Source organism: Tyto alba, unplaced genomic scaffold, assembly GCF_018691265.1.
Source record: "Tyto alba isolate M040663 unplaced genomic scaffold, T.alba_DEE_v4.0 Super-Scaffold_6, whole genome shotgun sequence".
Lineage (NCBI taxonomy): Eukaryota > Metazoa > Chordata > Aves > Strigiformes > Tytonidae > Tyto > Tyto alba.
Window position 1 is genome coordinate 13952113 of NW_024881327.1, and position 16243 is coordinate 13968355.

The window sequence follows — 16243 nt, forward strand, 5'->3', positions numbered from 1 at the left end:
AAAATCAAAGTACTGCATTCAGGAACCCCTGTGATCTCTTTAAGAGACAACAACCTGCTACATATTTGACAGTAGCACCTTCGCAAATCACAGCCACGTATCCCTAGGTGCCCATAGGATGTTGATAGGGACACTTGACACTGATCGGAAGTATCAAGTGACACCACGTGTTATCATACTGATCAAAATATATTGATGTATCTTAAAATACTGACCACCTAAAACCAAGGCAAAGTTAGGTGAAATACGATGATTAGAGTATGATTTAAATTTTTTTTTTTTTTAAAGGACTGCCTTAAGCAAAACATTCCTGAGTATATTTATTTTCTAATATGCACAAGTGATAATAAATAGGCCAGTATTTGTATTCATTTTTCAGATGCCACATCAGAAAACAAGCAGTAAAACAGTTTTTGCCTTGCACTCTGGGTAAGAGTTACTTTGCTCAAACAAACTAAACTTCAGTAGCTGAGAAAAAGTAATCAATAGTGTTTTAAGATTAATTTTGACTTTACAGACCGTGCACAAATACAATTCCCCACTAATGTACTTCCATGGAAGTGCTGAAGTCCACAGCTCAAAACAAGGAACTTTGACAAGAGCAATCAGACTTTTTGTCTTTTGTTGTATGTAGAGAAGAAATAGAAAAAGAAGCAAATACAGTAGAAACCCCTTACATCTTTTTAGTCAAATAAGAGCCCTTTTCATAACTTGAGAGTCAGAAATGCATTTCTATAAGCCCACCAAATTCCAAAATGCTTAGATATCATAACAGCAGAAAACTTGGGAAAATCATGTTACAGTCAGACCTATCACTAACAGCTCACACAATCAGAACATCCCAAAAGTTTTGCTTCATACAGGCTTTTGCTTTCACAAATGACCACATGCAGTTGTTCACTGTCCTTAACTAACTGAGGAAAATACAAACAGCAGCTTAGTGTGCCACTTATGCCACTGATCTTCATCTGCCTCCTACAAAAAAAAAATGTCTCTGCTGAGCCAGCTTGAAACTGCTTTCCCCCTGCTCTGGCGTGGGTCCTTCCCAGGGGCTGCAGACCCTCAGGACAAGCCTGCTCCAGCCTGGGCTCTCCAGAGGCTGCGGCGGGATCTCAGCTCCGACACCTGGAGCACCTCCTCCTCCTCCTCCTCCTCCTCATCCTCCTCCCAGGGGCTACCCCTGCAGATCCCTGCTGCCAACGCCCGGGCACCTGCACCCAGTGCTGGGGAGCAGCCCAGACACCCTGCAGTTCCCTTCCACCCTGTGCCCCGGGCGCTCCCCTTGCTCAGACACGCACCTCGGGGAGCTGAGCACATCTGCAGGCTTTGTTTCCCCCCCTCGAGTAGGGGGGAAATCTTCTCCTGCAGCATTTCCCAACGTTACTTCCTACTTGGTAATTTTTAGTTGTGCATTTTATTTTGGGGGGCGGGGTCCTAAGTTTGAGAGGCTCATGGCTCAGAGGAGACAGCACTCATGAAGGAGCCTGGCACAGTTCTGGAGACTAAATTTCTTCAGAGAATGCAATGGCCAAAACATTTGAATAGTTATGTCCACTTCAGTGAGGGAATCCAACTGCAGAACAAGAGTAAAAAGACAAAAAAAAAAAAAAAAAGAACATTTTTCAAATTTGTCTTTCAAAACAGTACTTTGGTTACTTTATTTCTTGGTTTTAGAGGTTGAAGAACATTCCCAGCTAAACAAAAATTGCAAAATGTTTTGTTTTGCACAACTGTTTTTTAACATCTTTGTTTGGGGCAGGGGAAAATGACTTGAGGGATGATTATAAATCTTTTCTTGAAATTTCAAGGCCTCTGCTGAACCGAATAAAATACACACACAGTCCTAACTCAAAGACAGTTTAGTAGCCTCATGCAACCCCAAATATTCTGTAGCAGACAGACTATCGGTCTCCTTTTCCTCCTTCTATTTAAGTACAGGCTCAAAGCCTTCCCAGAAAGAGGGAGCCCAGCACATAACACAGTCCCGTAAATCCCCCAGGACGCCACTACAAACCCGGCTCCTGGTCACCTTCAGTTTCACAGCCCTTTGGGTGCCTGAATCAGCTACATAACCAGCTGCTTCTAACAGTTTTACGCAAGTGTTTCAGGCTGAGCATACACTATATGGACATCCAGACAGATAAAAATAGTAAAACTTTGAGAAAGACAAAGCGTATTGGCACTGCAATGCCTTTTCCAGTGAAAACGATTCACGGCTGTATTAGAGCAATTCTCCCACACCAATGTGAGCGGCAGCATTTTGTTAGCTCCAGCATAATTCAATTACATAAGTCTTCCAGCTCATGAATGTGTATATATTTACTTTTTCATAATCAAATACAATAATGATTGTTTTTAATAACTCTCAGGCAAAGCAGTGAAAGAGGTTAGGAAAGAACATATGGGAAAAGTCACTTTTGACCTATGTTTTATCCTTAAAACCCAAAAGTGGATTCAGTACTAAAATGAAAGCACTCTAAGTATATTGTGAAATATTTACAGCTGTTATTACTGCCTGATTTATGTGTGCCAAAAACCAGATTATTCAGACTGGTTTCACAAGCAATATGTTAGTAAACAGGATTTTGTTTGGTAATTATATTGAACATGTCCATATAAGCTTGGAATTAATTACAAACAGTATTTTACTGTACTTGATAAAAGCACTAAGCAGCAAGAACTAATGATGGCAAAAAGGTCTTCTCTCACTTTCAATAAAGCTTTGCATGTGAAGATCTGTCAACATGAAAAAGTTACTGCTTGTAATTAAAAACAGGCTTTTGTTCAGTAATATGTTTACATGTTATGTTCCAGAAGAGGAAAAAAATGCAATTGAATTACTCTCCTTAAACCCTGTGGTTCGCAAACAAACGATCTGCTCTGGGCACGCTACTGATGTCAACTCCTTCAGCTCGGGAAGACAAAAAATTCAAGTTCAGCCTCATGACACAGTCAAGGGTTTTGTACTATTAACACAGATTGTTAAGAGTTTAAGTGAGCCCTCCAGATGTGTTTGCAGGATTTTTGCAGTGGGTATGTCTACCCGCACCAGGCATTTAAGTTCTACTCCTGTCAGTACTTGTACAAGGTTTCACTAATGGACGGATAATAGCAAAGCGGAGGCGGAGGAGGTTACAGTAATACTTGGCCATATTTGGGAGCATGTCAATAAGCAACTAATTACCCCTCTGTTTCTAGCTCTCACATTAACTTACTAAGCAGCCCTTCTCCTGTCTCCACAATGGCTTTACAGCACAAGAGCTATTTTCAAATCAGACTTCAAAGGGACTTCTCAGAATTAGACGGATTGCCAAACCGGGTGCTAAGCCATGCTTCGGCGGGTCCCAAGACCACAGTACGAGGACCTCAGTCTGCTGGTTGCTTTTGGAGATGAACAACAAGTTCATCACCTGTCGCGCTTTACCAAGCACACACCGTTTTTTCACCGTACTTCTCAACTCTCCTTTTGATACACTGAGATGGCTAGATGCTATTTACCGAGCCAATGGTTAACTGGAATTTAAGGCCATAGGCATACAAACACTACCTTGACAAGTTTAAATGTTTTTACTCTGCTGTAATGAGACATATTTCCTAAACAGCCAGGAAATAACCTTTTTTTTTTCCCCATGGCAACCCAGAGGTTCATATGACAAAGCATCTTACTAACTTCAGTAGAAACTTTTTTCAAACAAGGTCATAATACATTTAACAAAAAAGAACCAAGCAGATAAGCAGCTCTGTGCTTATCCTGTATTACAGAAGCCCATACACTAGATTTGTTAATCTAGGTTTAATTCAGAAACCCGACACTCTCTGCTTTTCTTGTAACCATTTTGGTTTCTTGTTAATGCAACCAGATGGTAACTTCAGTTTGATTACAATTCTCCCTACTTTAATGTGAACTCTTCATCTTACTACTATCAGATGACATTTGCTTTTCTTAATGTACATAGTTTTAGAAAAATTACAGAAGTGCTATTGCTGTGTTACATGAAAAATTCCAATGTACATTAGCTGACATAGCATCAGCTGCTGTTTAAACTGGGCTTAGCTAATGGGCTTTTAATGTCAGTGGGGTTATGTGCAGTTACTGGCTATTAGCAGGAATGGGCCCTTTCTATAAAAATCACTTTTCCTCAAGTGTGTTGTTTGAACATTCCTTCCTCTGATTTAGTGACTGTCACCAAATAGAAAACAAATGCAAGGACGCTGGAATCTACTGTTATCTTTAAAACCAACTTAACCTCAGCCTGGCCTCCACAAGCAAAATATGTGTTCTGCATTGGTGCTAGTAGATATAAAAGTTTAAAGACAAAAGACCGAATTTTCCTTGTCTTGCTTCGGTGAGTAAATCCCAAGCAATCCAGTGAAACTAATCGGACAGAAAGCAAAATTTGATCGAGGTACTGCCATCAATTGATTTCCCTTAGAGAAAGGATCTTTGCAAAGAAACCTCATAAAAAAAAGTACTCATAAAATAAGCTCATCAGTAAAATATAGCAGATGAATAGTCCATGCAATGTCACTTTGTCATTTTAATTCAGTTTTCTTTGGAAATGATTCTAGTAAATGCAAATTTAAGACTTTCCTCTTGAGACTATAAAACGACAGAAATTTTTATAAAGCAAGTGAGTAAATTAGTCCTTTTTTTAAAAAAAAAAAAAAAAAAGTATTTGGAAGGTTTTACCTAACAGGTATGTTTACTACAAAGAATTAACATACAACATGTAGCCAAAAAAAAAAAAAAATCCATACAGAAATAGTGCAGTACAAGCAAAGGAAAAAAGCTATCAGGAGCTGAATGATTTTGCCTTTTCCAGTGCTCATGACAGGCATGCGGCACTTCTCATTCTACTGCCCTACTGCCTAAACTAGGATAATAACTGCTTTTGTTACCAGCTACCAGGCTGCATTTCTAACTCAAGCATTTGAAGCCCCTGCTTTTAGTAGTAGAGGTCTTTAGTTCAAAAATGACTGATTGCTGAAGCAGGAAATTGCAACGCATTTGTGTGTAATAGATATTTACGTGGATATCTGCCTACAGTTGGTGACATTTGGCTGTCAGTGTTCTTATCTGAAATAATGTGACAAAAAACAAGAGAAAAAACATCTACCTGGAAGAATCTCACCCACATGTTTTCAAGTGAGGCACCATGCTAATCTCTCTACAGGAAAGAGCCACATCACTACATGTAAGGGAAATGGAAACCCTCAAAGTTATTCAAATTAGTGAGTTAAAAAAAAAAAAAAAAAAAAAAGACACAAAAATATCTTACCAACAAAAAAGGTGAGATCAAGGTCCATCCATCCTAGAGTGTTACTCTCCTGTGTCAACATATTTTTAACACAGAACCAGATCAGCTTCTGACGTGTGCTGGCTTTGAAATCAATGGCGCTATATTTGTCAGTGGCCATAACCTGGCCTTGGTGTAGTGTAAGTCTATCCTTGGTACAAGCATTAGGGATTTAAAAAAAACAAAAGGAAACTGCTAGTAAACTGAGGGGTCCCAGTACTGAACTTTATAGCTACAAAGTTTCTAGTTACTTAGGAACTAAGAAATTAGGAACTTCCTATTTGCTACAGCACAGCTATTTCACATGAGGAAGAGAAGGAAAAACAGCACCCGTATTCTTGTCAGCAGAGATCTGCTGCATAAGAAGATTGCTGCATTTTATTTGAGCAAGAGACCAAAAAAAAGTTACCCTCACCTTCAGAAACTGGTGAGGAAGCAGAAAGGAAGTCCCTAAAGCTACATTTGCAACGTCTGCGTGAAAGGAATTTGTAACGGGATGATCACTTGCCAAAAAAACTAGTACAGCTTTGGGGCCAAAAAGCTTAGCGGAAAGCATGCTAGTATTTCATAAGACAATTCAGCGAGATTTTCAATGAACGACACTGGTACAAGGGCACATTCTTCACCATTTAATTACAGCCCCATTACTTAACCAAACAGAGTTCTAGTTTCCACAATCAACTCTGACTTTCAGATCTGAAGTGACTGAGTTTAACAGGGGAAATGTCCTAGTTGAAAGCACCACTGGGTTTTGTCTTAATCCTGAAATGAAGGCTTGAGCAGCAGAGGTTTCTCTGTAGCTTCATCTGACTCCAGACAATCCAAAATTTCAGTCTGGGCACCTCACTGCTACCCTGTTAGCCCCGGCTATTCACTGCTAGTCATGGCCAGTCATCCTTTTTATGTGTAGAGCTGCAGAGTAACCAGGCAGACACATGAAGTTGTTGATGTTGTAGGGAAAGGAGAGAAGAATAATACATCTCTGCTAAGTCTGTGAGCAACTGGCCAAACTAGGAGATACATTAATGAAAGGGAAAATTAATTCAGACTAAGGCAGTGTGCATGCTTGTACTCTGAATTACTCCCGGTAATTACCTGCGCTGCAGTCAGTGTAGGTAAATCCAATGCACATGAGAACAGAATTAGTCTCACTTGCTATTCTGCCCCACTTCTTATTCCTCAATTTTGGTATGACTGAACTGCAATTAACCTCACTCAGTGAGACCATATTATTATTTTCGCTCACTATGTAAACTTTCCAGTATAAACACATATGTTGGGACTAGATAAGACAAGCGATGTATTTAAACAATAAATACACACACCATATCTTAAGAGTGCAGCAATTCATGTTCCAGCCATTATTTTAGCAAATTTATGGTTGGGATATAGCTCTCCAAGAAGCACTGAATTACTAATAATCCTGTGGTGATCACTTTTCACTGCCTGACGTGAAATGCACTGAATTCAAGCAAAGAAATGCCTGGGGAACAACTATCAGTTCAAACAAGTTTCTGAAATGCCTGCAATAGAGTCAACCTCTTTTGACAGATCATTCAAGGCTTACTTGCACGTTTCCTTGTACCTAGCTGATGAAATTCAAGATTTCTCAAACAATCGCATCCAGCACTCAGGGGACCAAGAAAAACGCAAGCTTTCCTTTTTCTCGAAGGATACACCGTTAATCCACAGAGCTTAACATTTCAACCTCTCACTCAATATGAGACTAAGAAATAAAGCTACTTTACTTCTTGAAAATAACTAAAAAGGGATTGGCAGGAGCTACCTAACAAGAAAATGCTCAGCTGTTGCCAAGCCAGTAAAACCTATCCGAGCGCCTTAGCATTGTTGTTGATAATGTTACCGCAACAAGAGAAAAAAGACACTGATTTAATTGCCTAGGCAACCTCATAGCTTTTATGACTCATAAGGCAACAGGGTCCTTTGGAGCACAAGTGGTTCAGACGAATGAAGTGTAGTTGAATAACATAGTCCTAAACTGCAGATTAAACCCAAATGAAACGAAACAACCCAAGGCAGTGATCCTTATTCCATTTACAACAGTGCTGCAGTCATCTGCTGAATCTGCTCTTGCTCTTTCCAAATTTGGGATAACGCTGGGGATTTCACTGGGCAAAGCAAATCCTCCCAAGCTGCCTGCCACCCTGAAGTCAGAGCCTTCAGGAAGCACTCACCTTTCATACATATTTCCAGTCACCAGAAACGATTAGTGAGACCCAACAAATTAGACCCTGGGAAGGCACCTGGGAACCTCCAACACAGCACTCCCTCTGTAGCATCCACCTTTGGGATAGTCAGACGAGAAGGAGGATTGACTGGAGCACCAGAGTCTCGAGCACTTGGAAGCCTCAGGTTCCCTCTTCATCCTTCTTACACATTTGCTCTGCACCCTTAGGCAATTCCCCTTATATCTCACCACCAAACAGAGATAAATATAGCTGTCCTCCCAAGCCAGAAAGATGGATTAAAGATTAAATAGCTAATGCAACGTGACAGGTAGAAACCTCCCATTGTCTCTAGCAACGCAAATATGTAGCCAGGCTATCCTAAAGGCGCAACTGCAGATGTCCCCCATGGGAGGTATCACCAACTGAGACGAGCACGCACAGCTTTCTGGCTGCCTCTTCCTGTCCTGCCTGTGTAGGACTCGTAATGAAGGACAGAGAGAATTTGAGGTGCTGATACACCCCAGCATCGCATACTGGCACAGGGGACGCCCCTGCCTTGACAGGATTATTGCACAGCCATGCAAGCTAGAGCAGCACTGCTTGCATTTGGGAAATAGCAAAGGTACTCACCTAAATCCAGCATTGCCTGCCCTTCCTGAGTGGCATTAAGGGCATGTCTGGCACCACTGAGAATCTGGGTCTCTATCTCAATCTGCATCACAGTAAAATCAGTGTGGATTTTTAAAAAAAAAAAAAAAAAAAAGAGCAAGATCCAGAAAGTGCTGTAAGTATATGCCTTAACCAGTGCTTAACCAGGACTGTAGATCAAGAATGAGATTTTTCACTGAGCTGGTTGAAATATATGGAAAAAATGGAAATGGAAATGAAAACTATTATTGTCTGAAGACTCTACAAGTTTTAACTTTTTCATTTTCACTGAACACCTAAAAGATTTTCAGAGCTTAAGTAGAAAGAGTTTGGACAGCAAGGTAAACATTTGCAGTTTTATAGACCTTTTCACTAACATAACTTTATCCTTTCTGACTTCTATTAAGGTTTCTCATTTTTTTCCAACCTCCCCCCAGCAAATAAACAAAACAGACTTTTTTTTTCCTCCCCCCCAAAATTTTCCACGTTGATAAGAAGGACATTTTTAAGTTAAACTATTTTTGCATGATGCTCTACTTCCCCAGCCCAAACTTTTAGATAATAGTGTGCCAGGCTATAAAGGGACTCCCTAAAACCCAGCATTTGACGAATGAGGAGGAAATCCCATGTTTCCTGCTTAACATACAAGTGCTTTGGGATGAGGTTATAAAAGCAAACAGGAGGCTGTTCTAATGATGCCTACCTAGGGGGAAAGCTGTATACAAGCATCTCTGAGGTTACTGAAAGCTGGGAAAACCTCTGGCAGCTCTTGCCCACTGCACCTTACTTGTGTGTGGTGTTTATATGAGCAGAGCCAGCTTCGACAAAAGCGACTGGAACACAACTACAGTTTGGGGCTTTCTTTTACCTTCTCCAGCTAGCATGCACGTCCACAGCTTACAGTCAGTTTTATGCCACATCCTTACCCAAGAAAGACAAATCTAAATACAAAACCCACAACTGAGGCTCTGCAACATGTTTAAGCAGACCTATCACAAAAACAATGACAATACTAAATTGTCTCCCCACGTCTGCCCAACACCACAGCGTCTCCCCTCGACACTGCTGAGTGTGGGGTTGGAGTATCTGCAGATGATCACATTGAGTTAAACACAGGGAAACAAAGTAAATGCAAAATTAAGGGGAATTTTGTTGTTCCTATTTGTTCAACATAAGCTTCTTTATAACCATTTCCCTTTTGAGCATAATTTCAAATGCTTGCTTACAAATGATGCAAATTAAGTCTTTCTTGGGATACAGTTTGCCTCCCGGAATAGTTAATACCATTTTTTTTCAGATTGCCTCTTGGATAATGTTATGATGGAAAGCTCCAAGGGTGCCTGCTCCCAAGACTGGACTCTACCGAGCACACGCAATAAATCACTTAAAACACCACCATCCCTTCAGTCCTTGGAAGCAGTTAGTACTGAACTGTGCCTCTGCACAACATTATTCTGCCCCTGCGTTGATGGAGGTTGTAGCCAAATGGAAAACTGCTGCTCGTCTCTTACTCCTCACTTTTAATCCTTGACTTACTCTTGAAAAGCTTGCGCTGTTTTATACCTGCAAGCCAAACATGAAAGTAAAGATGGCTAATGAAAATGACAGGCAATGTAATTACTGCTTTATTGGCACGGATGCCAAGATTGCTGCCTGCTAAACTTGAATACCTCCACTGGGTGGCTGACAAGATGTGCACTTCACAAACTAGCACCACCCCACTCGAAAGGGAGGAAAGGGAATGCCATTTTTTCCCTACAGTGACATATAGATAGTTATATGAAACATATTGCATAGGCTGAGCACCCACGATGAAATTAACTTTTATTTCAAAAGATAACCTCCAGTGATGTGTTTTCAATGGTAAACCAATGATCTGAACATTTGAGACTCACGTTGAGTCAAATCCTCTTTGACTAAATTGCAGCAAACTGTTCGCTACTTTGAGCAATGCAAATTTACTAGGAATTCCGCTTTGCAACAGCAATTAAAACATATTTCTCTGATAAGCTGCCAAAGCAACTTCTGTGCCTTTTTCCAGAAAAAGTAACAAGAACTGATTCCTCAAAAGTCCAATGATTTAAAATCCAGAAAGATACCAGAATGCAACAAATACAGCGATAGGCTATAAAACAGTTAAGTCCAAACAAGATTACTTAGCTGGAGCACAAAATAAATGTAGCTTCACTTGTCAAAGCACATCTCTCCTTAGGGTTTACATAGACTCAAAACTCTGGTCGTATGCTGTACAGAAATACTCAATTGTTGTCCTAGTCAGCCTGGGCTCCTCATACCCTCCGTGGGAACTGATGTTGCTTTGCATCCTATTCAACTGAACTGGACAGACTGTGCCTCAAAACGCCCCTCTTCAACTTGCAGAAAAATCAAGATATTTTCTTGAAGATGTCTAATAAATACAATCCACATTTTCTCCTCTCTTGCTGCACAGACCAGCTATGGAACTGATTTGCCTGGCCTTGGCACGGAGTTGTATTCCTGTTTTCAGACGTACTGTATTTGGAAAATTAAATTAGGAAAATCTTTTTAATATGGTTAATGCTGTTTCCTGTTTCTGACTTTGGATGTCACACACAAAGCTAGTCCCAAAATATAGTTAATAGTCAGGGTCTGAGACCATTACCAAAGGGAAAAAAAAAAAAAAAAAAAAAAGTTGTGTGATGATTGACTCACGTTAAATGATTAAGTGTAAACATGCACAATTGTGGAAATGTTTAGATACACTCAGGCATTCTTACTGTACAGAGGCATAAGTGACACTGACAGTAATGCTAAAAAGCCATCAGAAGGGGGCTGTATTTGATGTATATAGTTTTTTTTCATAACTGTTGCAACCAGCTGCTAGAGACTGGAGTGGGAGGAAGACGAGCCCAGATTCTGGCTCCCGCGTTCCCGGTGAGGAATCCCTCCTCCGCCGACAGATCTGTCTACTTCATTTTAATCCTGCTTAAATTGCACCTCAGTCAGCAAAGGAAACCCAGTGGCTGCTTTGCTTTCAGCAAAGCCTGCTGCAGTACTGAAATGCTACTCAGGGCCAGTATGGGCTACCACATCCAGCCCAAACTCATCAACATCATTGAAATCTGCCAGAGCACATTGCTTTAAAACAAATTAACGTTCCAAAGGGGCTTATCCATTCACAGCAAAATACTACTTGGCCCTCGCTCGACTAGTACAAATACTATTACACCCACATGATGAAACACAAGCGGTCCACTGATGCATCAAGATAATTAAGTCCTTTTTGCCCCCCTTTTTCAACCAGATGTGTTTAGGTATTTAATTAAAAAGTGCATCCCCAAAAGGTTAGTACATTCACATGTTATATTTCACTTTTTCCGCACCAAGCACTTTCAAACTGCTGCTGTTGCTAATACAGACAACGCTGGGGCAAGACAAATATCTGTACATATGGCTCTTTTACAGTTTTCTTTTTAAATTATCACTTTGATTTAATGAGGTTTGAAGGGTTAAGCATTCAAAAAAAAAGGTACTCTTTTGTTGTAAAGGAACAACTGAAACAAAAAATCATTAATATGTAGTCCCTTTAGCTTTTCCATCCATCTCTCATGCCATCATTATTAGCCCACAAAGGTGCCTGAACCATGCTTGTCACTAGAGATAGCTAGCCTGACCCTCCCTTTCGTCCCACCTACACCCCAGAAAGGTGGGGAGCACAGGATAAGTTCTCCAAACACTTTTAATGCCCAAAGAAGGCGTGGGGGGTAGTAGGGAAGCGCATCAGCTGAAACCCAGTCTCTGCTGACTGAAGAACCAAAGGAAAAGTTGTTCTTATGGGAGATGGCACTGAAATACCAGGCAGGGGAAGGTGCTTGGGCCCAGGGCTGGTTGCTCTTTCTTTCACAGTTTGGGACATTTGAATTCTTATTCTAACATAGCTTGTGATAGAGGTACAATGAATGCAGCGAGTGCCAGATCCGAGTTGATTCTGGCTTGATAATCATTCTGTCCCCATTCATCCCACTTTGAGAATTAAGGGCTGTCTTTATCGTTGTGGCCATTTCCTGTTCTCTCCTGATAACAGGGGAAAAATACTTAGACAGCTTCAGATAAGAAGACAAGAAATGCTTATAAAACAAAAAGCATATTTAGCTCTGCTGGGAAGCTCACAGAAGGATGCTGAGATGCAGTGATATGAATCTCTCTGCCGGTGAATGTGGGGGTTGGTCCACCAACTACTCGGTTAATAAATTTATTATTTTCCACGAGGCAATGGAAAAGGAAGGCATGAAAGCAGAAGCCCCAGCAATGCTCACGGCCTCCTTAGCCTGCTTCAAAAGATAAAGATAGTTGGGCAATGGAGAAGAAAAGCAAAGCAAGAAATAGTACTAGCAGCAAGTACTGGAAAAAAAATGTACACACTCTCTTCCCCTTCCCCTCTTCCCCTTTCTAAATTGTAACTATGTGTTTGCTGTATGGAGACCCTGCTAAGATTTTCTCCTTTTCAAGGTATCACAAAGGAAGAAGGAAGACTGAATTTTTTTGCACAATTAAAACCAAGTCAGCTGGCTCCAGACCCACTGAAAATCAGAAGACTGAGACCAGTTTGGAGTGTAACTTCCATGTGTCCTAATTCTATTGCTCTCAAAGGAGTGCAACCGAAAAGACTAGAGCAGTGTTTCCATTTCAAAGGAGTGGACTGAATGGGAGATGACTTTGGAAAAAGAGGTTGGGTAAGAAGCATTTCAATGTTCATGCATTTTTGGAAATGTATAAATAAAACAGAGGGAAAACTTTGCCCGGTGCTATATGATGAGAAAACTTCCTGAAGAGGGCATAGTTAAACTGTTGATTCATTGCCTCGCTGAAGCACCACATGCACATACACATACACGAAGATCCCCATGGCAAACACCAATCAGAAAATCCCTCAGCTCTGGGAAAAATGCCAAAACCAGGTCTGCCCCCAAATTCTGTGCCTGGTCCTAGCAAACGGGAAAGAAAAATAAAAGCATAACATGGAAAAACAAGTCCAAGATGAATGACTATATCCCAACAACATTCCCTGGACTTTCCACTCTGCTGTGAAAGTTTATCACACGCCACACAGCGGGAAGCGTTGCTGAAGAGCCCTCCATCCCTCTCCGGGTGGGTGAGTGCTCCTGTGTCCTGTGGCAGGTCCTGGGGGGGGGGGGGGGGTCTGGCTCCTCTCCCCCCGTGGCATTTCTGTCGCACAGCACTGCCTTATGGAGGGTACACGTGGAAAGGAGAAACCATCTGAAAGCATGGCACCGAGATGCGCGGCTCTGAACCAGCCGAATGTGGGGGGTCCTCCCTTCCCCTCTTGGGCCATCTGTCACGCGAATTACTCGTGTCCTGCTGGCAGAGCCAGCGGGCTCCTTTCCACGCCAGGGACAGCTATCCGAGAGGATCTTTCCCCTCCAACAGCCCCCCCATCTACACCGACTGATACATACCCACTGACAGCTAGGTCTACGTGCACACGGTACTATCAAAACCTTTAAATAGATAACATCAAACCTGTCCTATCTCGAAACGGTGAATGGAAACGATGGTACGTAAGACACGGAAGAAACGTGACACGATGCATAAGGGATTTTTGTACTCTCGTTCTCTGCTACCCCCTTTTCATGACCAGGTTTCTGATCTTCATCAATGCCCGGTATAGGTGAGGGAACGTGACTCTGAGGGTGGAGGGAAGTATCACCGGGAAATGGATTAGCACCGTTACACGTACAGACACGATGTACAGTGCATCCAGCCCACCGGCAGCAAGCCTACGGCTCCCGAAAGCCTGCCAGGGGCACCGGGAGTCCGAGCAACCAGCACCGCTCCCCGGTCGGAAGGGCCACAGAGGAGCGCGCTTCGCAACGGCTGGGTGAGAGCAAGGGGCCAGAGCTGTGCAGTCGTCTCGAGTGCCTCTCCACAGAGATGATGGGGGGAAAAACAAGCAATCTTCCACTTGCACTAAGCTAACAACTCCAAATCAAAGCTTTGGTGCCTATTGCTATTTCTTGGTGGCACATGTGGAAGAAAACATAAACAAAAACAAAAACAAACAAGCAAACAAAACAGCTTCTAAAATCCCTTTTCTCTTGTTAACCACAGAGCCAGGATTTCCAAGTGCTTTAATGAACCTGCACATCCTTGCTATGCGCAGCTCTGCCCACATGCAGCAGCAACCTCCCTCACTCTCTCCAAGTGTTGAGGAGGTTGTTAGAAAAGTATTTCCCAGCAAAAGACACGCATTTCCACTTTAGGTCTAACTCCTGGGAAGAGAGAAGAAAAGCACCGAGAAAGTTTATCCGGCATCAGCTCGCAGGAGAAAAAGCCTCCTGCTGTGGCTGTCTGCCGGGTGGGTGACACGCTGAGCCAGGGCTCTTTGTGATGCTCTTAAGACATCGCTAAACACGCACTGAGAAGCGAGACATTTTCACTTGGAAAGGGGAGTTTATACACGGGCTACGGGGAAAACAGACCTAGATGTACTCCAGAACCCCCGACAAGGGAAGGGAAAAGAAAAGAAAAAAAAGAAAAAAAAAAAAAAAAAAAAAAAAAAAAAAAAAGAGAAAAAGCATAAACACAGAAACACGGTGACTCCCTTCGGGTGTATCATGTTTTAGGTACGAAGGAGGAGGGTGTGGGGGGGAGCCGGGGGGCTCACGCACACCCCTCGCCTGCGGAGCCGCGGGGCACGGCGGTGCCGCCGCAGGGGGACCCCCGCCTCGCACCTGCCGTTCCCACGCACCTGGGCAGCCCACGCGGGACGCGCCGGCGGGGCTCCTCCAGCCCAGAGCCCCCGCTCCGATCTCGGTGCCCCGCTGGAGGACGGAGCGCTGGGAAACGCCTGTCCCGGGCAGGCTCAGCGACGGCAGAGAGCCGAGCCGCCGGGGGCGACCGGACCCCCACCACCAAAAAAAAAAAGAAAAAAAAAAAAAAAAAAAAAGGAGACGCCGGCGGGGGCCGTGCATGCGGGGGGGAATGCGCCGCTTGCACATATACGCACAGAAAAAGAATTTAAAAAAAAATAAATAAAAATAAAAAATCACGGCATAGATTGGCATTTTCAGCCCGCACTCGGAGGACGCCCCGGCCGCTCTCCCTCCCTCCAACCATCCATCCACCCCTGCACCCCTCCATCCATCCATCCATCCATCCATCCACCCCTGCACCCTTCCCTCCCTCCCTCCCTCCATCCATCCCTCCATCCATCCATCCCTCCCTCCATCCATCCCTCCCTCCATCCCCGCCTTACCTTGCGCGGCGGAGCCGGGGCGGCTGGCCCCCAGCACGGCCAGGGCGGGCAGCACCACGGTCTGCAGCAGGTATCCCAGTCCCAGCCCGCAGCGGGCCGCCGTCCCCTCCAGCCCCTTCCCCATGGCCGGGGCAGGGGTGGGCGTTCGCGCAGAGCCGCCGAGCTTCTCTGTGCCGCCTCTGCCTCCGCCAGCCCCGTCCCACCGCCGGGCGCGGAGGGGCGCGGAGGGGCGCGGAGCGGCGCGGAGCCCCCGCGAGGCGCTCAGGCTGCGCGGGGGGCGGCGGGGCGAGGGGCACCGCTCGTGGCGGGGGGGCAGGGGCGCTGCATGGCCCCGCGGAGGGGCGCGGAGCGGCGCGGAGCCCGGCGGAGCGCTGCTTTCTTCCCGCGGGCGGCTCGGCGAGGCGCGGCTGCCTCCACCCCGGGGGTGGGCGGGGGCCGGGGCCGGGGCCGGGGCCGGGGCCGGGGCTGGGAGAGGGGGGCTGCGCCGGCCGCCTGCGATAAAATGCGAGCCGGAGCGAGGAGCAGACCCAGAGGGAAGGGGGCGGGGGAGGCTGGGAGCCACCCGCTGCAGAACCGGCCCCCTTTCGCCTTCCCCCGCCCGCGCCCCCTGCGCGCACACCCGCGGGCACACTCGCACGCAGATGCTAGTGCACACACGTGGACGCATGCACACGCACCCCCAACCCCCCGCCCCAATACACACACCCACCCCCCCCCCCCCTCCCCTCTCCCCGGGCCGTGCAGCCGGGAGAAGCCCCGGCAGCTCGGGCTGCGCTGCCCGGACCCCGCTACGCCCGTGGCTCTCTCGTCCTCGCACCGTCCCCGTGGGCTTGAGCCCCCCCCCCACCACACGA

General features: G+C 44.7%; 1 protein-coding gene across 2 annotated transcripts in view; it reads right to left on the bottom strand.

The window, feature by feature from the left end:
* The window catches only part of UNC5C (unc-5 netrin receptor C), a 271714-nt gene extending 255925 nt beyond the window's left edge, over positions 1-15789 (bottom strand). For both annotated transcript variants that reach the window (XM_042807594.1, XM_042807593.1), the window contains exon 1: positions 15390-15789. In XM_042807594.1, coding sequence (XP_042663528.1) covers positions 15390-15513 — 124 coding nt within the window. In that variant the 5' untranslated portion in view covers positions 15514-15789. The remainder of the gene's footprint in view (positions 1-15389) is intronic.
* Positions 15790-16243: the final 454 nt, after the last annotated feature.